The sequence below is a fragment of the Agelaius tricolor genome, unplaced genomic scaffold (assembly GCF_023055355.1).
Source record: "Agelaius tricolor isolate 1412-34295 unplaced genomic scaffold, bAgeTri1.0.p SCAF_8, whole genome shotgun sequence".
Taxonomy (NCBI): Eukaryota; Metazoa; Chordata; class Aves; order Passeriformes; family Icteridae; genus Agelaius; species Agelaius tricolor.
Window position 1 is genome coordinate 22,698,958 of NW_027269268.1, and position 25,112 is coordinate 22,724,069.

At 37.6% G+C, this 25,112-nt stretch overlaps 1 protein-coding gene across 2 annotated transcripts in view; it reads left to right on the forward strand.

The window, feature by feature from the left end:
• Window positions 1–435: 435 nt before the first annotated feature.
• Window positions 436–25,112, forward strand: part of GLRB (glycine receptor beta) — a 46,419-nt gene continuing 21,742 nt past the window's right edge. Inside the window, exons 1-5 of one of the 2 annotated variants that reach the window (XM_071431954.1) lie at window positions 436–584; window positions 2,025–2,178; window positions 13,289–13,395; window positions 15,925–15,992; window positions 22,487–22,716. In XM_071431954.1, the coding sequence (XP_071288055.1) occupies window positions 2,057–2,178; window positions 13,289–13,395; window positions 15,925–15,992; window positions 22,487–22,716 (527 nt within the window). In that variant the 5' untranslated portion in view covers window positions 436–584; window positions 2,025–2,056. Of the gene's footprint in view, window positions 707–2,024; window positions 2,179–13,288; window positions 13,396–15,924; window positions 15,993–22,486; window positions 22,717–25,112 lie in introns of both variants that reach the window. The other variant, XM_071431953.1, reaches the window with a different exon arrangement.

Here is a 25,112-nt window from a genome sequence, read left to right on the forward strand (position 1 = left end):
GCCCTGGTCCTGCTGGCCACACTATTGCTGATCCAGGCCAGGATGCCCTTGGCCTTCCTGGCCTCCTGGGCACACACTGGCCCATGTTCAGATGGCTGTTGATCAGCAGCCCCAGAGTCCTTTGGGCAGCTTTGCAGTCACTCTCCCCCAGCCTGTAGCCCTGCAAGGGCAGGATGCTGCGCTTGGCCTTGTTGAACCTGATACAATTGGCCTCGGCCCATGGATCCACCATTCCACTAACCTGTGTAAGCCTGCACTCCCTCTTCCTCTCATCCTACTCAGTCCCCCTCCGCTAATATTCTCTTGTTCCTGCCAACTCTGTTAGGTATCTCCCAACACCACTATCGAACGCATTTTCCTCCCGCCAGAGACCAGAGGATGCTTCGTCTCGCCACCCCCTTCCCCACGTCCCACCGCCCCGCCGGTGCCCCGTGTCCAGCGGAGGCAGGGCCGGGGGTCCGGGCCGGCGGCCCCGCCGCCCCTCCCGGCGCGCAGTGCCCGCGTGTGGGCGGGCTCCGGGACGTGCTCGCTGGGGAGCGCCGCGGCGCCGCACATGCTCACTGGCCGCGGAGGCACCGCCGGAGGTAGGGGCTCGCTCCGCCGCCGGAGGAGCCGCGCTGTCGCTGCGGCCGGGCCGCGGCATGGCCCGCCCGCTCCCGGGCCGCCGCCGCCGCCGCTGAGCGCGGGGGGATCGCAGCGTCCGGCGGTGAGCGCGGGGCGCGGGCGGCGGCGGGGCCGCGTGTGCGGGCGGGGCCCGCTCCCCGGTGGGGCGGGCGGGGATCGAGGGTCCGGCCCGAGGGCCCCGTTCCTCCGGGCGGCACGGCCGAGCCCGTCAGCACCTCGGCCAGCGCCGGTGGGGCGGCGGCGGGCGGTGCTGGGGCACGGCCCGGGAGGGAGGGGGTGCTGCCGGGGCCGCCAGAGGAGCCCCGCTCGTCTCGTCCTCCCGCTCCCCGCGGAGCGCTCGGCAGCGCGGAGGGGAGGCCGCTCCCTCCCCGGTGCCGGGGCCGGTGGGAGGCCTCGGGCCGGGAGGCCAGGAGAGGGGCCGGTGGCGGCAGGGGCAGATCCGCGACCTTTGCCGGCCGGGCCGGGGGGGTGGCGATGCCGCGGCTCCCGGGGAAGGGGCAGCCGAAGCATCCTGGTACCTCCCGGAGGTGGGGGAAAAGAGGGAGAGGCGCAGCTCTTTGGAAACAGTGCGGGGAAAAATCCAAATAAATAAAAGTGGAAAATGCAGCAGGTTCCGAGGCATCTGCGAGATTTCTGTTGGCCCAAGGAAGTGCATGGGAATTATCTGTGCAATGGCAAACAAATGGAAAAAGCCTTGGGTGCCGCAGTGCTGTGGCCAGGGGCAGGTGGGGCTGCCTCTGGCCGAACACAGACTCATCTCCTGGCCTTTGGGGTACGTGCTTTTGCCCCAGACAAGTTTAAATATTACGCTGAGCACGATGCAATAAAGCATAGTATTGCGGGTTGTGTTTAGTCATCTTTGCAAGGCCCTGTCACTGCTGGCTCTGCAGTGGAAATCCTTCATACAAAATTATTGTGTTTAAATTCTGTACATAAAACTGTATTTATAACCTCTTGTCATAACCAGCGTTGAAATGATTGCTATTTTATCTGTGCAAGGTCACAGAGAGCTTGCAGTTCCTCACCTTGCTACATGACTGGTTGACATTGTATTTAATGCAGTTGATACATTTCTGGTGAGGAGCCCCTTTCCAAGCTTCTGAATATTTTTGGTTAGGCAGTCTTTGAAAGACATCACATTTCTTAAACACACTGAAGCAGATCTGCATTTAAACATGTTCCTTACTGTCAGTTTCAACTTTGGGAAGCTCCTTGACTCTCTGGAAATTGCCTAAGTCAGTTTCATGTCAGGGATACATGTGAACAGATTCTCTCTCCCAGGACGACGAAGGACAACAAAAAACACAATTCCCATGAAATATTTGTTTACTTTTTGCAGGTATGTATTTCCTTTTGCCATATGCAACCCTACTAACATAAGCTGCTTTCTTTTACCACAGACTGAAGATTTCTCTGAAGCGTAACCTTCAAGATGAAGTTCTTACTAGCAGTTTTATGTTTCATCTCATTCTCTTTATGGGTTGAAGAAGTCTATTCCAAAGAGAAGTCTTCAAAGAAAGGAAAAGGGAAAAAGAAGCAATATCTATGTCCATCGTATGTTCCTGCTTTCTTTTATGCTTTTGTATGATGGTGATCCTGCCCTGTTTTTAACAGTGGAAATTATGTGGCAATTGAAGTAGAATTGGAATGGGTTTGACCAGCATCATAGCTAAGTTCTGTCATTGTATTCCTTCTGCAGCAAGTCTTCTGTTTTAGTGCAAGGGAAAATCTAAGCCACAGTAATTGTTCCTTTTCTTGTGGTGGATTTCAACCCAGTGCCTTGCTATTAATGGGTTCACAGGAGCATGGTCCCATAGTGCTGTGCTGTCTAGCATGATGTTGCAGGTGTATTGGGTAAAGCAAGGAGGATTCAAAACTGTCATGATGAAATTCAGCTTCTGGTTAGCTAGTTCTGTAAGAGAAGGCTTGTCCTACACATATTCTTGTTGCATGTTGAATAGAACTAAAGTCTTCAGCATCTTTCATCAATCATGTATAATTCTATAACTTTTCTGGAGGTATCTGTATTGATTGTTGCTATTAAGTATGTGCTTATGGAATAGTCTCCCTGTAAAAATACAGAAATTATAATCTGTGATTGCCCAATTGAATAGAGGATGTGTTCTGGACACCTATGATTAATTGAAGCTAAAAATACTACCTCTTTCTAATGCCTACCACACTTTACATTGTGATCCATAGGACAATATTTTATTTGTGAGCGATATTTTTTTAATTTTCTTGGCCAGCCTTACTCATTTTTTAGTGTTACATTGTAAATATCTGAGGAAAAGATTGATGGACTATGATAAGTTGCCAGTAAGTGTAGAAAATTGCTATGACTGAAATATTAAAATTGTTTAGACAAAGTTAAAACATATTTCTTCTTTGACCATGAAAGAAGAGGTACAGAATGTTAGACTGGTGATTTAACATTAATCAACTTGTTCCAAAGAAAAAACAAAGTAAAAGTGGAATAATCAGACAGATACATTGTTCAAGTAATACTTTTTAAAGTTTCCATTCTTTTCAAATATTGACAGTGATGTTTATTTGTAGCCTCAAATTTTAGAATGTTTCTACATATGATGCATGTCTTCCTTCTCTTTTTTTTAATATCAAACCAAAAAAATTATATTTGTCATTAGATTTGAATACATTAAGGTATGTCTCAAATGTGATCATGACTCATCTGAAATGACCCCTACCTGTTCTTTCCCTTTTAAAAGTTAAGTTGAGTTCTGGATAAGGCTTTTGGTCTGAGCTACTGTGAGAGTTTATAGCAAGGAGAGAAATGTCAGGGTTCCCAGGACAGTCATCAGAACAGAAGCCCTTGGAAAGTGAGTTAGGCAGCTGGGAACTGAATCCAGGTCTTCCATGGTCTTGTTTAAATAGCCAGCATTTCCCCCTGTTCTTGACTTAGTCTTATCAGAATTCAAAACAGCAGTGTCATTTTATCTTTGTAAGTGAGTAGATTTTTCTTGTTTATTTTTATTTTAAGCCCTGTATTTCTTGGTACCATTAAATATGATGTCATTTGTCACCAATACACTTGAAAAATCATTGAATACATGCAATGTATTGAATCTGTCTGCAAAAATCTGGTGAATCCAGTACTTGTTGATCCATTGTGCAGTGCTGCTGGCAAGATTTGCTGGAGCAATGAGTCCTGTTTGATCTCCTGAATAATGACCAAGTTGTCACTTGGCTGAAGTTCACAGCTTGAGAGACAACCACTTGTAATAGTGGGGTTGCTGTTTCTGTGGCTGGCATCTAGAAGACCTGTCATGTGAATGAGCAATGAAAATCAACTCTGTCTGGCAGAGAAACTGCCCAATGCTCTCTTAACTCAGGCTGCTGTTGGCAAACTTCCAATCATCAGCATTTTTTAAATGATCTTTCACAAAACTTCTTGATTTGGTGGCACTCGGTGTTGTAAAAAAGGTTGCCTACTAGGAGTAATTTTTTATTTGTGAAAAAAGCAAACAATCTTTCCTCAAAATCTAACCAAAACAATGCAGTGGAGAGGGAATCAAGTGACACTATAAGGGTTGGCTAAAACTACTGAAGGAAGTGTCTAAATGAAAAATTTCCTAGTAATCATGAAAGAAATATTTTAGAAGAATGCATTTTATTTTTTAACAAAAAAAATTGTACTATTTATAAAATTGAATGGTACAAATTCCTAATGTAAATGTACATTTATAAGTTAAACTCTCAATCCACCTTTAATTTGCATTGGTTACTGCTGCAATAAAGTTTAAAGTTTAATTGTAACAAATTATTGCCTTTTATCTCCTTGCAGCATGTGAAAAGCTAAATTTTAATTCTTCAAGAGAACAAAAAACTGCCTTAGTAGTTGTATATGGAGCAGTCTTGCAAACTTTATAATGAAATCCAAATCTATGCAAATCATTATTTAGGAAAAACTTATATTGAATCTCATATTAGTGCCTGAGTTTCTTAATTTGATGTTAAGAAATGGATGGCTACAAGACTGGCTTGGGACTTTATCATGAATTTGTTTGGATAAAAATTAAGCATACTTTAACTTTTCCTTTTATGGCTCTCCAGCATACAAGCCTTTTGCCAAATACACCCCTCTGGCATAAAATAAACTACTCTCAGGATAAGATGAAAAAAAGCTGATTAGAAACCCCATAAAAAGTTAATTATTTTCTCATAAACAGATATTTGCTTCCTTAAATCAGGAAAATTCTATTTTGTGTCTTAGAGAAAACCCTGGTGAATATTCATGATGCTGTACTTCTCAGTGCATTGTGTGATAGTGATTGATTTGCCATCTTATTTTCATTTATTCCTGAAACTATTTTTCCCAGGTTTTTATTGAAGAGTTTCTTGAAACTCATGCTTAATCATTTGGTTCTTACTTTGATTTAATACTTTCTCAGAACAGATGTAAGATTTCACATCCTACATTTAGATCATTTTCCTTCTTACCTCAGGCTTTCCAAGTGAAACATAGAATAATTATACTTCTGTCTGATTCCTGAATCTTTGTTGATTAACAAAGAAATTGACATATTGGGCCTAAAATGTTATAATAGGGAGTTTTATACCATAAATCTGAGAAACTGGCTTCCACAGATACAAAGTGCAATGAAATACAAAGCTTTAGTAACAAAACTTTTGCCTTTTGTTTCCATGGAAAATGTTTAAAAAAAAAATCAGGCCTACCCCTTCGAGAAAAAAAAAAAAGTGTATTACTGTTTACTAAGCTTATTTTGAAATTTCATTATGATTTTTATACAGCTGCAGATGGATTAAATTACTTGATCTCTTTCCTGCTCACAGACTTCGTTACTTAGCTTTTATTAACTTCATAATTCCTCATAATACCTTGCTTCTCTTAAACATGTGGGACAGTTAGCTGTGACTTAGAGCACTGCTGAAAAATGTTTTTCCTTCTGTTATACCATAATAAACACTTCAGTTATTTTATGGTGTTTGAGCTGCTACTGTTATCTCCACAATCCTTAGCAGCCTGGAAGGTCTCTACTCAAAACTACTCAAGATCTCTAGACAAATGAAATTATAAGGAAAGGGAAGCTTGGTTATTACAGTACTAGAGAAGGAATAGGTAAGTAAGAGTGTCAGATAGCAGCTAACAAAACCAGTAATGACTGTGGTCATCATCACAGCTATCCCTGTTAATTATAGTTTAAGATGACTCAGCTGTTCACTTGCACAGCTTTCACTTCTGAAGATCTCTCAGTGTCCCTAATGCCACAGCAATGCTGAGAGCAAAACCTCAGTCCCTAAATATCATTCTTTTTTCTGGATGGCAGGACTGTGGTTTGAAAACAGCATCTCTCTTTACCTTTATGCATTTGTCCACATGGAGATTTATATCCTTGAGGATGATTTACTAAATACTGTGTAATATCTACAGAGACCTTTTTTATGCACAAAGCAGGAGTACAAATCATATTTGGCTTGTATTGAACAAAGCATATCAGCTACTTCAGAAACTGTGAAATGGCCCTCTAAGCCCTCCAGAAAACATGGCTTGTGCCATCTGCCAGGGCAGAAGCTTAGAAAGGTCACAGATGCAAAGGTTCAATAAACAGCTTCTTTTAAAAAACAGCAACAAAAGACTGTGGAACTAGGGAAAAAAGGCTTTGATGTGTTTAAAGCAGAGTTGTATGAAACTCTGTCCTCAAATCTCTCTTGGTTAACTTTAGGCTTCTGACATGCTCTTCCTACTAAAACTAAAGTAAAAGTTCAAAATATATTTTACACTGTGGCTCCTCTCCACTTCTTCACGAACTGTAACTTTTTTATCAAGTGTTTGGGTATACATCACCTCTCTATCTGTATCTGATCAAGCCCAAAATGTAATTGCTGGGAAAGTGGCATCATGTCTCTCTTCATTCCCATCATCTAGAAGGCACTGTTGATAGTCTATGAACATTTTCATTTGTAGGTGTGGTGGAAGGGTTTGTACACTTTGTGGGAGGAGGTAGAATGAAGTTGAAAGGAAAGCCTGAATTTGATTGTGGAAGAAGTTACATCTGACAGTCATTCCAATGATAAGTACTTCGCAGAGCCCAGGCCTTGTTCCTATAAAAATTATTCTGCCCTTTAGTAACAGCAGTTGGTGAATGCTTTTATTAATCTGTATCATGTAACTCTCATAGAAAGCTGTGATCCCAGACAGATAGGGCCACATTCCAGAAGGTTTGTGAATTTGTTTTCAAAATGGTTAAATGTGGTGGGCAATAAAAGGTAAAGCTGTATAAGCAAAACCCAAGCTGTCTTGTAAAACAGTAGTTAAGCATGATAGGCTGGTTCTCATTCAGTAACTTTCCCTCTCGGTGAGCAACGTTCGGTCCGTTCTCAACACTGGAGTGGCGAGGCACCAAAATTGTGTGGAAAAGCTACAGACTTTGTATTTCATATACAACCTCCAGACTGAAAAAAAACTTGGATCTGTGGGTTGAATTGCACCATCTTTACCCGAGCCCAAGCAAAACCATAGGTCTAAATTCTGTTGTCAAGGCAAATTATATAGAATGTATCTCGACTTATATTTTCCTCTTATATCTCCACTTATACCACCATGCAGGTGGTTAGATTTTACCAAGGTCTTTCTATTGTCTCCATACTTAGAGCATTTGTAAAGAAAATATTGGGGTATGGAACTGATGTAGATAAATTAATTCCAAAATGTTGCTTAAACGTTTGGATGCTTATCCTGTTTTACATCTGTGTGCTATATCAAGCACCACAAGACACCCATTATGCACAAGGGTCACAGGTGGTGGCTTTGGTGGGATGCAGAGAAGCAAGGTAACTTCAGCAAAAAACCACATTGCTGAGAGCAGTGCTAGTTCAGGCTGGGTGAAACAGAGCCATGCTAACCTGGCTCTGTTGGTTTGGGGGCTGACAGCTCTGTGGCAGGCAGATGAACCAGCTTGCTTTTCTCAAGTGTAGTGAATAATAAGGCACTTCAGATTCCCGTATAAACGCTCCTTAAGGTGTCTAACCCTGGGAATGTTGAATTATGAAACCAAAGCTGGATTTAAGAGGTTTCTGCAAGACAAAGACTGAAGTAGTGACACTAACAGCTATTGACACTACCTAACTGCAGGAAGTTTGTCTGCATGTCCACATTAGGAGACTATTTGGTCTGTCTACAACATGAGATGAAAGACAAGCTGTTTCACCCCCTCAACTCGCAGTTCAAAATTCAGGGTGCCTAATCTGGGTTTCTGTTTCAAAATTAGCTATGAAGGAACCTTTCTCTTTTTTTCACCACACTGCACTACCTCCAAATTTCAGTACTGAAGCTACCTCAGAGTTCCATAGTTTTAGTGTAATTAGTGATACTACTTTTCACTGGAATAATGGTAATGAATTTTCTTAAGAATAGACAGGTCACCTTGCACAGTTTGAAAATGTAGCTATTAAGTATACTAGAGATTACAGAGATCACTCAGAAGAGTTATATAGTATGTCATTGATATGTATTCACTTGTTTTTATGCTTAGAGTTATTGCACTCAAAAAATCAAATGCCTGCAAATCAGAACACTGATAGTTTATATCAGGAAAATTGTACTTAAAATATACAGTGGGATAATAAATAGATACTATGTTTCCCATACTTATTTTTATCTTTCTCACATGTACACAGCCATTTTACATGACTCAAATGTCAGTTTTCATCATCAGTTTCCATCATGTATTTTTATCTGTCAGTAATTTAGAACTATGAAAATGCTTTCCCTCCTGCTTGTGTAGAATATTGTTTATATTCTTTCCTCCTGTAGCACTGCATGTGGAAAGGACTCCTTGTAACTTCAGTGAGCTCTGAGAGAATAAATGTCATGATGACCTATAGAGATATAATGTCTTCTGACACATTTGTCTAACACGAATGTAAAGCTATATATAATTTCAAACCATGCTTCCTTTTGTCATGCATATCTGCTTATCTTAAATTCTGGATTTTGATTAGTGAATTATGAAAATAATTACCTGTTGCCATCAACTTAAAATGTTGGTCATGATCTTCAAAGGCAGTGATAAAATGTGTAGAGCTGCATTTTGGAAGAGGAGATGAACACCTTACTGCAGGTCCTGTGAAATACAGTACGTAAAGCAATTCTTTGATTCAGATGTAACCTCTGAAAGATCAGGCATTTCACACAGGGATGTTATAGCAAAAGCCTAACTGTACCTTGTTTTCTCTCTGGATTGTGAGGACACTGTTTGAAGAAGTGAAGATACTTCTGTGTATACAAGAATGTCGGTTGCTTTCCTTTTCATTTATACAGAGACAGAAAAATCAGTTTGGGTTTGGGTATTTTGTATGGTGGTTGTGTGGGCTTTTTTAATTGCTACTTAGGTAAAAATTTTTGGTAGGGAAAGTTCTAGCTTTACAATTACTTGCTTTTAAATTTTCTTCATAGCAACTCTGAGGCTTCTGTTGCCTTATCCTTTGGTATTTACTGCATCTTGCTTAGAACTCATGAATTACTGTGAAGAGTGCTACATTTCTGTTTCTAAATGCTTTCCATCAGCTCCACATGCATTCAACACAGGTTGGAATAAATGCATTAAAATTAAAATGCATGCTGCAACTAGTGGAAATCGAAGTTACCAGCTTTTTATAAGTGGGAAAATTGGAGGCTGCATTAGAAAAAATGGTAAATAACTTCTCAGTTGGTGTGGTGTTATGTGGGACTCAGCCTTTAGCACACTGAAGTATGATTCTTCTAGAAAGGCAGATCTCAGCTCAAATCCTTTTTGTATTATGTAATATACAAATATGCTTCTCATTAATTCCATAATGGCGAATTAAGCAGGGGTGGTTGTGGCTGTAGGTAAATGTCTCACATTAATAGTTCCAACCTCTTTTTCCAAGCACCTAACACATCCCATTAACTCTCTCATTAGTTCGTTTTGCTCATCTGTCACTCTGAAAGTATGGTTAACTTCTTAACTCACCCCAAGGAACACATCTGATGTATTGATTTGCAGGTGAAATTTAGGCATTTTTGTCAGCAAGGACCTCAGAAGGAAATCCAGTTATTGTGGTGAAGTTTTCTTTTGTGCTGTTCAATGATGGTAGTTTAATGACAGCATGCTGTAAAAGAACCATAGTGAAAATATGACTGATACTCAGCAGAGCTTTTTTTTCCCAGTAGCTATTTCAACGACTTCATTCGAAGTGACCTTTAAAAGTAGCAATTACTGAATCTCAGTGCTTGTCCTCCTAACTCAAAGCAGCCACTGTCATTGTATTTTACTTGGTTCTTAGATAAGGAAGGACAAATGCACTTATACACTTCTGTAAGTTCAAAACACAACCCAAGGACTTGTGGAAGATGTGATTCTGGTGTTCTTTACCAGCAAGCTATGCTGTCATTGTTCTTCCCACCACTGTCTTCCTTTGCCCAATTTTTATATGGCTTTTGAACAAACAACCTGAAAGATATTTCTATTAATATACTTCTGCAGTGCAGCTCAGATCTCACAAAGCTACCACTTTATTCCCTTACTCGAAGAGACAAATAAACCTGTCAGCTGTATTTGGCTTTCTTTTGCTGTTTGTTGCTCACTCATTTAATTTCCCAAACTTTTTTCTCTTTTCCTCATTGCTTTTTATGAGCATCTGTGTTTCATTTATATGCCCATGTTATCCTGTGTAGTTCAGATTACTGTTTTCACTATTTAATGAACTTTTTTGTATAACCCATGACAAAAATAAAAAAAAAAATTATTTGTTTGTTCATTAGTTGTTGCTTGGATTTCTTTTCATATTGCATTGTACTGGACATACATAATTTAGAAAGAAATTTATTTTCAGTATTAAGGAGATTATTTTATAAATGTAGTTTTTGTAGACATCTGATGTACATGTTTTAGATGTTAATATGTGAGACTTGCAAGGAAGCAGTGGCATGAACCTTTCTGTATCTGATAAAACACAGCATACAGAGTGCTTGCCTGCCTTTTTAATAGCTAAATGAACATTCTTTTCTGAACTGCTCTTTTTAGAAAATGGAAAATAATCTTTATCTTTTATTTTCCTTCTGTCCAGCTAGTGGTAACAGCACAAAAAGCATACAAAGCTGGTTTATGATATTTCTGTAGGAACATCTTCATTGGTAAGGTCATCACTGAAAACCAAACATCTCAAAATTGCAGAATTGGAATGGAATGGAATGGAATAGAATAGAATAGAATAGAATAGAATAGAATAGAATAGAATAGAACATTTCATTTCAGCTGGAAGGGCCCTACAATGATCATCTAGTCCAGCTGCCTGACCAAATGAGGAAATAATTCTTTTGCATAATGATCCAATTCTAAGTAAAATATAAAAACCTACAAACTCAGCCCTGGGAGGATTGTTTGAAAGAGAATTTGTCAATTATTAAGAAAAGTGTTAGAGCACATATTCCTTTTTTAATTGCTCTAATATTAAATTAGCAGAGGCTTATTGTATACAGAACATGCAGATCTGTATGCATAACAGGAAGTTAATATATGTTGCTAAAAGTAAATGCTTTCTTTTTTTATTAGAAGACCAATTATCTCTGGAGAAGTTCTGCTGGAACAGTTGGTTGTGGTTGTTAAAGATCACAGAGGTTATAGTGTGTTTACTGCAAGAGATGGGTGGGGAATTATATACTGCAGTCGTTTAATGCTGCTCCACAGCTCTTTTCTCTTCCTGTATGTTATAGTTTAAGATATCCTCCTGGATACATATTTCTTGGTAGGTACATCTCTGTGTAGTTTTTGAATGAATACTTATCCTGCTAATTACTGTTTAGTAGTCAAAATTTCAAGGAGGATTTATCGCCATTTTATTGCCATAATTTTTTCCTCATTTATAACATCAAGCAAATACAAGAAAAGCTAAGCTAAGGTGGCTAGCTAAGCAGATATGCAGCTTTAGGTTTCAGAAATATCCTGAATACAACAAAGAAAACAGAAATCTGATTATTTTTTCCTGCACAATAAAATGCTCAATGGGTATCAAGGAGACTATAATATAATAAAATGCATTTATTTTTTCATACTGGTTGACATGTTTTTAATAATAGGGAACTCCTTCATAGTTTTATTTATAAATGTTTTAGTTGTTAAATGTTAACTGAGAAGATTAAATCTCTTTGGGAAGGCATAGCGAGTGCTACCAAGTCAGCAAATCTGATTTCCTTTGCCCTTATGGTTTGAGTTAAACCAGTTGTTTTTAAAGATAAGGTTATTAATAAAAGCTCTTCAAGGGCTAGGCTCTGGTATCATCTCCACTTTTCAATCAAATGCCAATGTCATGCTATGCTGACATTTATCAATTAATTAATTTCTCAGTAATCAATAAAGAAAATGCTGAACAGGAGCTACCATAGTTGGACATTTTAAAATCAGGAGGTCTAATACATTAATGTGGTTTTTTTGTTGTTGTTTTTTTTTTTAAACTGGTCAAAAGCATTCTGTAGAGTTAATGTTTTCTTCAAAAATGTTTGAATAAGGCAGAAATCCCAGAGGACATGATGGAAACTGAAAGATGAGAAGAAAAAAAACTTAACTGAGCAGTTATATAGAATAACCTGTAGGTCTGTCAAACTGACATTGGTAGAGGAGACAATAATGAAAAAAAGAAACTACGGGGTGAAGAAGGCAACAGCAGCTGATGCTGATTATGAAAAACATTAAGGAAATAAACTTGATCAATTTTTAAAATACCTTTGTTTGCAAGAGATATAATGTTGATGCATATGAATTATACCTGTGTAGGGTGTTTCTCTTATCTTTTCATGGCATCCTGGTTACTGAATTATAATGACAGAAAGACAGCAAAGTAATCATAAAAGGGATGGAAAAGTGATTATGAGACAGAATTCAAAACTGGAAACAGTCACTGAACAGGTTCTGGAAACTTAGAAATTCATTTGCATACAATTATGAGCCTGCTTGGTGTTTAAAATACCTAGGGAGGGCACTGATGCACCCATATTGCTTTTTATTACACTCAATTTCGTGTACTCTTGAAGCTGCAATTACCTGTCACGGGTTCTTTTTGGTTGCAGCAATGGTTTTCATTTAACACCCAGCACAATAATGGCAAGGTAATGAAGATGTTCAAATTCCCTCTGCAAAACCGGAGAGTCCAAGGCCTTGTTTTCTGTAGTAAAGCTTTTATTAGCACTTGACAAAGAGATTATGCAACCTCCAGCTCTGGGTGGAATAGCTGGCATGTGAGAACAGGAGACTGCCAAAAGCCTCTGCATGCTTTGGCACCTACAAAGTGGCTGTGAATTTACTAAGGTTCCTAATCTGACAGTCACTAAAAATAGTTCAGGTGGCTGCTTTCTACTGATGAAGAAATCATGTCCCTCTGCATATTTTTGTTAGGAGGGAAGGGAACAATTTGTGAATTGCAGTTTATTTGCTTCCAAGTTTACAGTTAAGAGTGTGTCAGAGAGCATTTGTGTTTATTACACAAGTAGTTTCTTGAAAAATACTGAAACTTCTCAAGGAAAGGGAGACTATACAGTATGGCACCTGAAAAAAATGAACATTTTTCTGCTTGTGAAATGGCATTTATGGCATTACTGTAAAATCACTTCAGTTTAAGCATGCAATTGTTTCTGTCTTGGTAGTAACTAATGAACTTTTTTTTACAGGCAGCAATCAGCTGAAGACCTTGCAAGAGTACCTGCTAATTCTACCAGCAATATCTTGAATAGACTATTGCTCAGCTATGATCCCAGGATAAGGCCTAATTTCAAAGGTTTGTCAGATATTTCAGCCTCCTTTTTAATCTTTGGATTTTAATTTTTTCTCTTTTCACACAGAGAAAAATTATGTTGATATAATACTCACAAGCTAAATATCTGTTGCTGAATGGAAGCCTCCCTAGATAGTGTGAAGCTGCAGAAGATATTTATCCTTTTGAAATGAAAGATAATATGTTAGGATTTCATTATCATAATAGTATGTGATGCTTTATAACTATTGGTCTTATTTTATAAAAGACTTTTTAAGTGTAGAAATAGAATTTGTAGAATAATTTTTAAAATATATTCTTATCCCTACATTTTAGTTAGACTCTGCTTTACAGCACTTCAAACCACCAGATTTCTCTATAGACATCCTTTAAGATGACTATAAAAAGTTGGGGTCAGCAGTATGACTGTTAGCAAACTATGGAATTATTAAATCCTTATTAAAGATATTTTAGTTATAAAGCTTCACACTTCAGGAATCCATATGGGTAATGCATTGAAACACATTTTCTGCCATTAAAACATCTCCCTGGTAGTCAGATGTTGCAGGATTCTTCTGTGTAGAGTGTGTGAATCCTTACACGAGAAGAAAAAGTTGAAATACATTTTCTCTGAGAATGTATTCAACCTCTAAGAATTCACACAAGTTAGGCTGTAAATTAGACTTTTCAGGAATTAGATTATTTACCTTCTGTAAATAATGCACTACTAAAAAGATGTAGGCAATTTTATTACATATAGGCAATGCAGTTTACATAAAACAGCTCTTTCATTTTAAAGCTCCTCGTATAATTATATGAGCATTAAGAGATATATTAACATGAATATCACTAGTATGAAAAATTTGGAAATCTTAAATGTTTATTGTGCTTTTGAAGAGGCTATTTTCAGTTCTATTTAACAGTTATATAAACGTATTAAACTCAGTTCTCAGCAAGTGTACTGCTTCTTTCTTATTCTCTGTAGAACCATATTTATATGTTTTCAGCACTGAGTCTTGTCACAAAGAATAAATGTCCAGCCTCTTCTCTACCTGTTTTTCAGCATAATCAGCTTGTAATCACAAAGCATGGTGCAGATTTCTTTATATTTTTGATAACCCTTCTGGCAGTCTGGTAAGAATCAAGATAGAAGGGAAAGGGAGGACATGTAATGTTAACTCAGAGGGAGGTGGAAGAAAAAGAACATTTTCTGACAAGTGCTTTGCCTACGTTAAAATGTTCCTCACACATGAGTGATTTTCTTGGATGGCACATCCTATTCAAATCTGGAAGAGAGAGTACACTCTTGGCTACTAGTGATGTGATGGGTGCTCTGTCACATGCATCAGGCATTAAAGGAAGTATTGTGCTTACTGCATAACCGAAAACCTCACACTTTAATAGTCTGATTTAAAAACCAAACCAAACAAATTGGTTTAACTGAAGAAGTGAAATTTTATCTTCATAAATTTCTGTTGACCGAGAGAATGAGTTTGAATTTATATATTAAATGTACATAAAAATATTTTATGCAAACAAACATGCTATTGGAAGAAACATATGTTATTTAGCACTGTATTTGCTTAGTCTGTCAAAACAGTATTCATATATTCTTTTATCTCTTTTGCTGCTGAAAGTAGGAAGAAACCCACTGACTATGTGTAACAGTGTAAATTATATACCTGCATCTAGTGGACATCCTGACATTCATACCATAGAGGTACTAAATAAAAGTAGTGGTCCATAATTAGTTCTCTCAATTATCAGGCCACTTCTCCTTGCTCTGTGATAAGTCTCTGTTAACACCAGATTAAATGACTGCCAATCAATTCCCGCAGGGTGACAGGAGGCAGATGTAGCAGCTGTCATACCATCCCTCTTCAACTACAGGAATCCTGGCTGTGGAAAAGAGAAAAAAATCCAGACCATCTTAATATCTTCACAGCTGCTGACTTCTAGAAATTTTTCTTGGTTAATTGATAACCATTTCCAACTCTTTCACACCAAGGCTATAAAGCTGTGAAAGATGCATGCAATAATTTTACCTGCCTGTATTCATATTTTACAGGCAGGTAAAGGCTTATGTATTTTACTTGCACAAAGAGGTATCCTCTTAAAGCATAAGGGAAATATCTCATCATAAATCATTAACAGGTAATTTGGGATGATAGTGTCATTATGACCTTGACAGTTAAAAGTGTCTGCTGCTAGAAATACGAATTGCCTCTATCCATTACACTGTGTGCAAAAGGAATACTGGCTTACTCATTCTGAGATAACAGAAAATCATGGAATTCAAACACTATTAATTTAGATATATGGTCAGTGGAATTCTGTAAGATTAGCTCTCTGGACTAAGGATTTTTTTTCCCTTTTTCTTCTAGGTTAAAAAGAGGTTTCGTGATTTCTATTCACTTTGATAACTGTATATATACTAACTTAAAAAGATAAAGTTACATTGTGAAATTGTGGTACCAGTATAAAGGAGCTTTAAATGAAGGATAATGTACCTTTACTGGATTGTATAGCTCACTAGAATTATTTTTTTTTAAGGAATTCCAGTCGATGTTGCAGTTAACATCTTCATTAACAGCTTTGGGTCAATTCAAGAGACAACTATGGTAAGAGTGAAATTAAATTCATGTAGTACACATGGAGATTTTCTTACTAAATTAAACTTCAGACTGAGGATTATGAACTATAAAATAGAAATATTTTTTGTGGTTGCAGACACTGAGAATTAAGTTAATGGGGTTAGTTACTGTCTGACTGTGCTTTATATTGTAAACCTAAACCTATTAATGTATTTCACTTTATATATGTCCACAGATTTAGAATCTGTAGCTCTAGAATCTGATTTACATGAAAGGAAATCCATGGTTTCTAAGATGCAAGAGCTAGACTAATTTCTGTAAGTTACTATGTTCATTGGAAGAACCCATTTGACAGTATGAGTTGAAGATCTTCCTGAGAGTTATTACATTGGTTGCTTGGTATGTTATTCAAAAGACCCCAAACTAAGACTGTATATGAGAGAAAAAGAACAGAGGTGCATAAGGATGAAATGTATAGGTTCTTTATTTTATGTGGGTCTGAAGATGTAAATAAATTGTGATGGAATACAAGGAGCAGTAGTAAAGGAATAGGCTATCAATTACCATAGCCTTCCTGCTGTTTATTTACTGCATGGGAAAGATAAACTGGGGAGTGAAGTTTATAAAAATGTGTTTGCAGTTCAGCCAGAAAATTTCAGCATGTCAATAACAGGATGAAATAACCCTCATTGCAATTTTGACTTCTTTTGTTTCTTTGGGAAATATAATCAATTTCAAAATATGAGTTACTTCAGCAAAGCACTTTCTGATATTTTGGGACTTGCAGATCTTGTTTTGTCATGTTTTCTCCAACAAATACTATCAAAAAGATTGCCAAAAAATGCATTTAGCAATTGAAGATGTTCTGACCTGATCAGGTTTTCCTTTTGTGTAAAAAAGAGGGGAGTGTACCGTGTTGTGCCAGTACATGGAAGCCTCAGCCAAGACATGCACTGAGTGGGAGTTCTGAGGCATTCCCTGATCTCTTTGGTGACCTGTTGCATCTAAGGCATTGAGGCAGTTCCCAAAATCAAGTTGCTTTTTTAATGCTGTGACTAAGGCATCATTCTGACACATAATGAGAGAGAAGCAATAAACCACAGTATCACTAATAAGCAATAAAGCACATTTTTGTTGTTGTTGGAAATAAGTGCCCACTTAAAACTCAGAACCAGCTTACATGTCACCCTAATGAAATTTCAATAGGACTGCAGAGCCACTCCAAGTTGAACATAAATGGTGACTGGAGCAGTTTTGAGCAGCTTGGCCAAAAATTTCTGTTTCTTTAGCTAGCAGAGATTTATGTCTGATTGCAAATGATAGTAAGTCAACTAACGGCATTAGTGGGAAGTGACATTAAAACGAAAAAATGTAAGTTTGCCCAAAGGTCACAAGATTTATTTCTGAAAACAAAAAGAGGACTTGAATTTAAAGAGGGGCAGGGAGGAAGAGCAGGAAAGTAGGACTGAGATAAGTGTCTTAAGATATCCAATATATTTGGCCAGATGGCCCTTTCAAGTTTCTGAAATTAGTTGCATGCTTTAAAAAATTACTTTTAAAGGCTCTTTTTTACAATTCGCCAAGATTCAGATAGTAACAAAACATGAATGTGAGAGATTTACTTCCACCAGCCCCTCCAAAAAATAAAAGTATGCTCTCCACAGCCATGTATGTATGCCTGTCTGTGCCTTCCTGATATGGTCACTCACAAATTTACTAGGATGTGCTGTATGATAAGTCATGCTCTCCTCTGTAATTCAGAATATCAGACACCATCCTTACTTTATTTTAAGCTTTCATTTAGATTTCTATGTCTAGTTGATCACCATGATAGCTAAGCATGTTGATGTCAAATTTGGGTTACTTCTTGATTGACTTAATCTAATACAAGAAGCACTGACAAAATTAACAGTCAATCTGTTTTTCCATGTGTTATTTGGAAAAGCCTTCCTGCTAGAGTGGGCATTGGATATTCAGGAATCACTTCTCTCTTGAGGATAGGTTTGTACTTGGTCTGGGTAATACACTGGACAGTAGAAATGGATCGCTTAGAATAGGAAAAGATTTGTACTTCTGGAATCACAGGAAAAAATATTTCCTGGAGGTGAGGCACCAAAAATATTTCCTGGAGGTGAAGGATCAGAGGGGTCTCTTATGTTCAGAAAGTAGACATTTCCAGAAGTACCAGAACTGCTGCAAAGGTTCCTTGGTGTTGGAGAAGAGAGTGGCTGGCTGCATCTCTACTTTCTCTGCTGTTGGTGAGAATCATGAGGAGTACTGATTATATATATAGACTGTCTCTAAAATTACCAGGAGCTATTAAACTGGTTGGAGTGATATCAGAATCTTTGAAATAATATATTTCTGAGTTTTTCAGTCAATGAATTATTGTGATGGTGCTTTGCTTTCTAGCCACTGCTGGCTGTAATAATTGAAACTCATCAATTTTTGCAAAATCTACGTCGGGGTAAAGCTATGCTAAAGCAATGATTCCTTGTTTTGTGTGATGGAAGTGTGGGGAAAAATAACAATGGGTACCAGGTGACTGGAAGACAAGTAATGGTAGAAGGCCCAACAAACAAATGTATAGAGTGACAGTGAGAGAAGACCTTGCTTGCTGTCCTTCTGGTCCTGTGATAATTATATTCTTAGCTATCCAGTTAGCTCTTCCTCTAGAGTTGCGATTTGCTCCTTCTGAGGTAGAGTCCTATTAGATTTAAGAAAGGAGGGAATTTATTTATAGAAAATCATTGAAGTTACTTTGTTTCAAAGCCAAAGAGTACTCACTTTTGTGGGTCCTATGCCCAGAATCCTGTATCACTTTAATCAAGCCTTTGTGAAGAATTTGAATGGCAAATGCTTGCTCTGTCTTTAGAAAGGATAGTGTTCATGTTGTGTTTTCAATATTGAAGAGAACTGCAGTGCTTCCACACTTATCAAGCAAGTCTCTTGGAAAAAAACTAAGCAAAAGTACTTGTGAACTACATAGAGAATCAGAATTTGTACAGATAAAAAGGAGAAGAGCTTACACCAGAGCTGCTACCTTCCAGTAGCTTCCTTTATCTTGAATCTGTAATTTGTTTCCTTCTCTATCGTTAGACCACTTGTCAAGGATTCCATGTTAACTCTGCTCCTGAGTTTTCACACATTTTTTTGAGACTGCAGAATTGTGGTATAATAGGGTGATTATGTCACATTTAGAAAGTGGTTTAAACTGGATGACCAGTCAAGGATTCCTAGGGATAGGGAGTTTCTGGTATAAATACCCATAGGGCTATAATTTTTTTTTCTGTGATGATGATCTGTCTTTCTGTCTACAGAATCTATGTTCAAGGTTTTTGCTTGCAGTGTGACCTTTCTTCACTGATTCAAGCAACAAAACACCAGTTCTTCCTTCTCCTTTACTTTAAAATCTTACAGAAAGGTCTTTTTAATATTCATGACTGTAAAAAACATTCAGTTTCCTTATTTTAATCTTAAAAATGGCATTTTTTACTTCATTAAAAGGAAACACTGTTATGTTGCCTTTCTTTGTATGAGTGCATTTCGTGATCGTCAATGTGCTCTGTTTTGCAGAGATATGTATAGGCTATGCTTGCTTTCTGGCCTGAGGTGGTTTTCTGGCCACATGCACACTGTTTAGTAGACTTCTGAAATATTTCCTAGAATGCCTCCCAAGCTCCCTGAAAACGACTTGCCTTCTGTTGGAGTTACATGGGAAAACAAAGCCCTGTAGAATACTTCTGTGTTTCCTTCTACCTGGCAGGTCCTCCTAGCTCTGATGTTGATGGATATCTCTTCCATCCTCTTCCCCTACTTTCAGCCTTTTTAGTTGCTATTTGACTCTCCTTTATTATAAAATGCCAATCACTCTGGAAATTCAAAAAAACATTTGTAAAATGTACACCAGGAAGACCATGTGCTCCATGCAGATTGCTTCTTCAGCTCCTGTTCAACCTAATTCTAATACACTTCCTGAATCTTAAAATTCATTGTGCAAATTTGAGAGGACTGGTCACAGTCTTCTTTCAAAATAAATTTATCCCAGCTCATAGTCTTTACTGCTGCCAGATGCTGTAAGGGTGCATGCTCTTCTAAGAAGCAGCCCTTTTGCACATTGTTGTCTGGCTAGCCACAGTTTTGTATTGTGACATCTCTTTGCTTTTTTTTACATTCTCTGTATTGCCTCAAGTATGTGGTGGCCTTCCTGTCCAAGTATCCCTGTCAATGTCTCTACTTTGGGCCTGAACCTCCCCATTTTTGATTAATGAGATTTTTCTTTCTCTGAGTTAAATGGGAACAGACTCAAGTTCTTAAAATGTCAAAACATCTGATTGTTTGGTGTTTAAGTTCATTTGTAATAGAGCAAGGAAGGAAATAAAATAGCATCCACCTGATCTTACTTCCAATTCTTATTTTGCCAGTGCATTCTGCTTTTCAGTGATGTAAGCATCTCCTTCTACTGAATGGGTAAGCTGAAGGCAAGTGTTGCACAGTGCTTATCATTTGCCTATGGCTTTGAGAAGGCATCTTACTTTGTTTGAAATTAGGGTAATGCACTTGTTTATGGGGAAATTGAATTCAGTGTAACAACGGTGTAATGCTTGTGAGCATGAATGGTATGCAGTATTTATCTCATATGGTTTAGAGTATTTTTTTTCACTGAGAGAAGAGAAGATGTGCATATGGAATGGGAACTTCAGCAAGAAGCAAGTAAAGGAAATTTTCAATTATATACATATAATTGAAAAGATGCTTTCTGAGATAATGACCTGAATTCCCTCCAATTACAAAGCTTCTCTATGAGAGCCTTCCAGTACAAATTCACTTCATATTAACCATTTTTTGCTTCTTCTTTACCTTGGCAAGACAACATAGGTCTTTGTATAAATAAGACTCAGACTATGTATATTTTTTCCAAAACCAACTACCAGCAAATAACAAGTACTGAGTTTTGATGCTTTGCTTTTCCTTACAATGCAGTCAGGAAAAATATTACACAGTATAGTGTAATAAAGAAATACTTGGGCTAATTTAACTGGTGGACTGGACATGGGAAAGTGGGCATTGTATTTAACTATACAGAGCAAATCAGAATAAATTATTTTGCATGAGGGCTTAGCCAAGTGGACTCCTTCTGGTTGAAGTTAGGATGACTGTCTCAACATGGCACCTGCTCTGGACTGTAAATGCAGTAAGTACGGCAGAAGATAATTCAGTTGTATCAACAAAAAAATGCATGAGAGTCATTGACACAGAGAGTAAAAAACTTTATAAAATTTGTTTGCATGCAGAATCCATTAACAAACCAAAAATATGTTGAGAATCTTCACTCCCATATTTCTAGCATTTTGGTATAATTGTAGAGCAGTAGCAGTGTTTTCACTGCTCTGAAAGACACAGCCTTTATCTCAGGAGGCTTTCTACCTAATAGACAATTATGAAAAAGCAAAGCACACTATAGAAGGCAACTGTGAAGACTGGAGATAGAAATGATCTTACATACAGAATTTGTTTGGGTTAGTTTAACTTCTTTTCAACAATAACTTTATTCTTTCTCTGTATGTGGTCTGCCTAGTTTACATATACATCAAAAAGAGGCGCTGGCTTAAATGTAAATGTAAAAAACAAAAAGGCTTAAGAGATAAGACTGAAAAATCCTAGCTGACATTCTAGGTCAGATTCTTCCTTTGGATGCACACAGCTTTCACTAAGCACAGAACACGTGCAGGGTATCATTTTGCCCTGAGACACATGCTACTCCAGCTCCCAAAAGCAAAATTAGGTTCTCATTGAGCATGGCTCTACTACTGTCCTTCCTTCAGCCAGATTCCTACTGATTTCAGGAGGAGATTTCCTCTGTAAAGCCTTGATTTTTGTCTCTTTGAGACTGATTCTGTTTCTCCTTTAGTACCTGCTACCTCAGTACTTATGTTGCAAGCTGTCATCAGTTTTTCTATTACCAAGATAGTCCCAGATCACTGGTAGAAGGTTTGAAGCTGTATTCTGTGTGTCTAGTATAAAATCTATTACCTACCTGGTCTGTTAGCTGCTTTTATAATATGATATTTTGCCATCAGTGTGCCACAACCAAACGGAGAGTAAACTGGAATTGGCACTCACAGGATATCCTGAAAGATGTGATATCATGCCTGCTGCCTGCAGCCATTTAGTGCAGTCAAGCTATGGCCTCTCTCTGCCCTGCTGCATGCTTTTCTCTATGCCTGGGTAACAGGAGCTTTTACTGAGGGAATGCAAAAATTACTCTGGAGTGGCAATTTGATCCTTTGTTTAAGGAAAGTTGCTGTATTCAGAACCATGAGTGAGATGTAATCTGTTTGTACTAAAGTCTGTTAAACATAATACTTCGTAATGTAATTTGAATAGTGATTACTGTCTTTGTGATAGAAAAATCAGGGCAAAATTTTTTCTCTTCCAAGTCTGGTGGAATGGTTTTATTTCTCTGTGGTGTTTTTGCTAGACTTTTGGCTAGTCTAATGTTTGTTTATTCTTCCGATCAGGATTATAGAGTCAACATCTTTCTAAGACAGAAGTGGAATGACCCCAGACTCAAACTGCCCAATGACTGGAGAGGTTCAGATACACTGACAGTGGACCCAACTATGTTTAAGTGTCTTTGGAAGCCAGACTTATTCTTTGCAAATGAAAAAAATGCTAACTTCCATGATGTCACACAAGAAAATATCCTCCTTTTTATATTTCGGGATGGAGATGTCCTAGTCAGCATGAGGTATTTTATTTAAATGTTTCCACTGGTTTTTTAAAATGAATTTATGTGAAGTATATATTCTGTATTAGCCTTAGTATTGTAATACAATTTATTACTAACATTTAAATTTATATGAGACAGTTTCTAAACAATGCTGCAATAACTTATGTGTAAAGAAATCAGATGATAGCACTACAAGTGTGAGAAATTTGATGTCTATATACATGATAACCTAACACACTGAACTAACTAAATTTAAACCCTTTTTATAATTTCTTAGGTTCCTAGAAGCATAGTGGAGTGGATAATATATCTGAAATGTAGCCTTCAATAAAACAGTATATGTTGCACGCTACTTGAATTTTTACAGCAACTAAAGTAAACGATGATTACTTGCTAAAGATATAGGGAAAGCAGATATTATAAAATTTGTGAATATGTATGTTTTGTAAAAGTGCTGCGAAAAAAATCCTGATTAATTTCTATGCCTTACTGCATATAACTTTTTTCAGAAGCCTCCAAATTGCTGTTTGATTGAATTGCAATTAACATATACCTTTTTGGTGGTTTAACTTGGTTTATCAAAGGTATACACAAAAATAGTCATCCACTTAAGCCAGCAAATTAGTTGATTAAAAGGGAGGTGATAGTGAATTACAGATATGGAGAGTTTATAGTTTACAGTTTGTAGAGATTAGGCTAAATTTTCTAACAGGAAGTGAATTTTCTTCTGGTGTGTGCTGTAACATATTGCCCTGATAGACATGAGAATGATTATCTGAATATACTGCAACATTACCTTTAAGAGGGAACCACTTGAGAAGCTAGGTTCACATGAGCTATTGCTTCCTGGAGTAGAAATGGATAGAAAAAAGGAGAAACAATATGAAAGAGTTTGGGTTCTTTTTTTACCATTTCAAAACAGGGTGAGAAAAATCAGTCTCAAGACTATTGCTGGCAGTGATCAGAAAAGAAAATACATTGGGCAATCAAAGCATTTCATTTTGATTGCTCTGAAGGTCTTGGTTTTGATGTCAGCTGCTTCTGTAGTTTTGAAGTGTGTAGAAATTAATATTTCAAAGTAGAAAATAACTTCCAGCTATGAAAGAAGTTTCCCTTTTGAAAGAGCAAATGTTAAATGAAACGCTGAAATATTTTTCAAATATTTTTGCTGGGTTGCAGGTATTTATAAAGGAGCTCAATAGGAATGGTTAATGATTAGTGAATATTGAGTGAATAATAATGGAAGTGTTTTGGATAGAAAAGCTATCTCTGAAAATGTGCAAAAAAGAAAACCAGGTTCAATAAAGTTAAAAATTATTGCCATCTTCTAAAAATACTCTGTTTATTTTAATAGCATACTATGTTCTTACATTATATGTATGCAGGTAAGATAAATTATTTTAGGGACAGTGGTTTGATGACATTTTTAAAATATATAATTTCTATGTCTTGTTTTTCTAGTTTACAGAAGTATTATCATGTATAAATGAAAGACTCTCCAGTTATCAAAATACTTTATGGCAAAATTTGTATGAGAGAAAGCTCTTGCACAAATAGTTAAGAATTCGGAAACCAACTGCAGGAATAAACAGCTACTGCTCACACCAGGGGAAGTAAAAGAATTGACACCTCCCCCAAAAATAAATCTATTCTGTGTTCTGTGCTTTTCAACATAAATCATCTGAAAAACTGAATTTGCAAGTGCATTTGATGATACCAAAACATGCAGAACAGTAAAGATAAGAGACAACAGTGGGAACCACAAATCAATCTAATGACTAAGCAACAAAGTATGGGATGAAATTCAATGTAAACAACTAGAAATTATGCATGAGAGAAAAAAAATTATTTTAACTTCACATAAAGCCTGATTGATCTAGAGTTGGTTATTTCCAGCCAAAAAAATAGCTTTGAGTAGTAGTGGATAGTTCTCTGAAAATGTCAGCTAATAGCTCAGTACTATTTGAGAAAGTAAATTGAATTCTTGGAAGTATTAGGGATTAAAGTTATGCCAGTGCATAAAAGTATGCTATACTTACATTCTGAATTCAATTCTGGTCTTCCAGCTCTAGGAGGGGAGGCAAGGACAGTCAAAGGTGTGGAACAGCTGAGAAAGGCTGAACTTTTCACACTGGAAAAAGCAAAATAATTGAGGTGGTGCCATAGAGGTCTCTAAATCACAAATGGCACAGAGAGAATGGATCAGCATTGATTTTTTGCCTTCTTTTACAGTGAAAGAACTATGAGACAGACTGAGGATAGATAAAAAGGCATGATTAGAGTGTGTGCAGGTTAACTATGGCATTCTTTGCTGCAAGATGCTGTGCATATCAAGCTTTATGTGGTGTCAGGGCAGGGCTTAACCCCAGCTGGACACTAAGTACCATTCACTCACTTCCTCCTGGCCTCAGTGG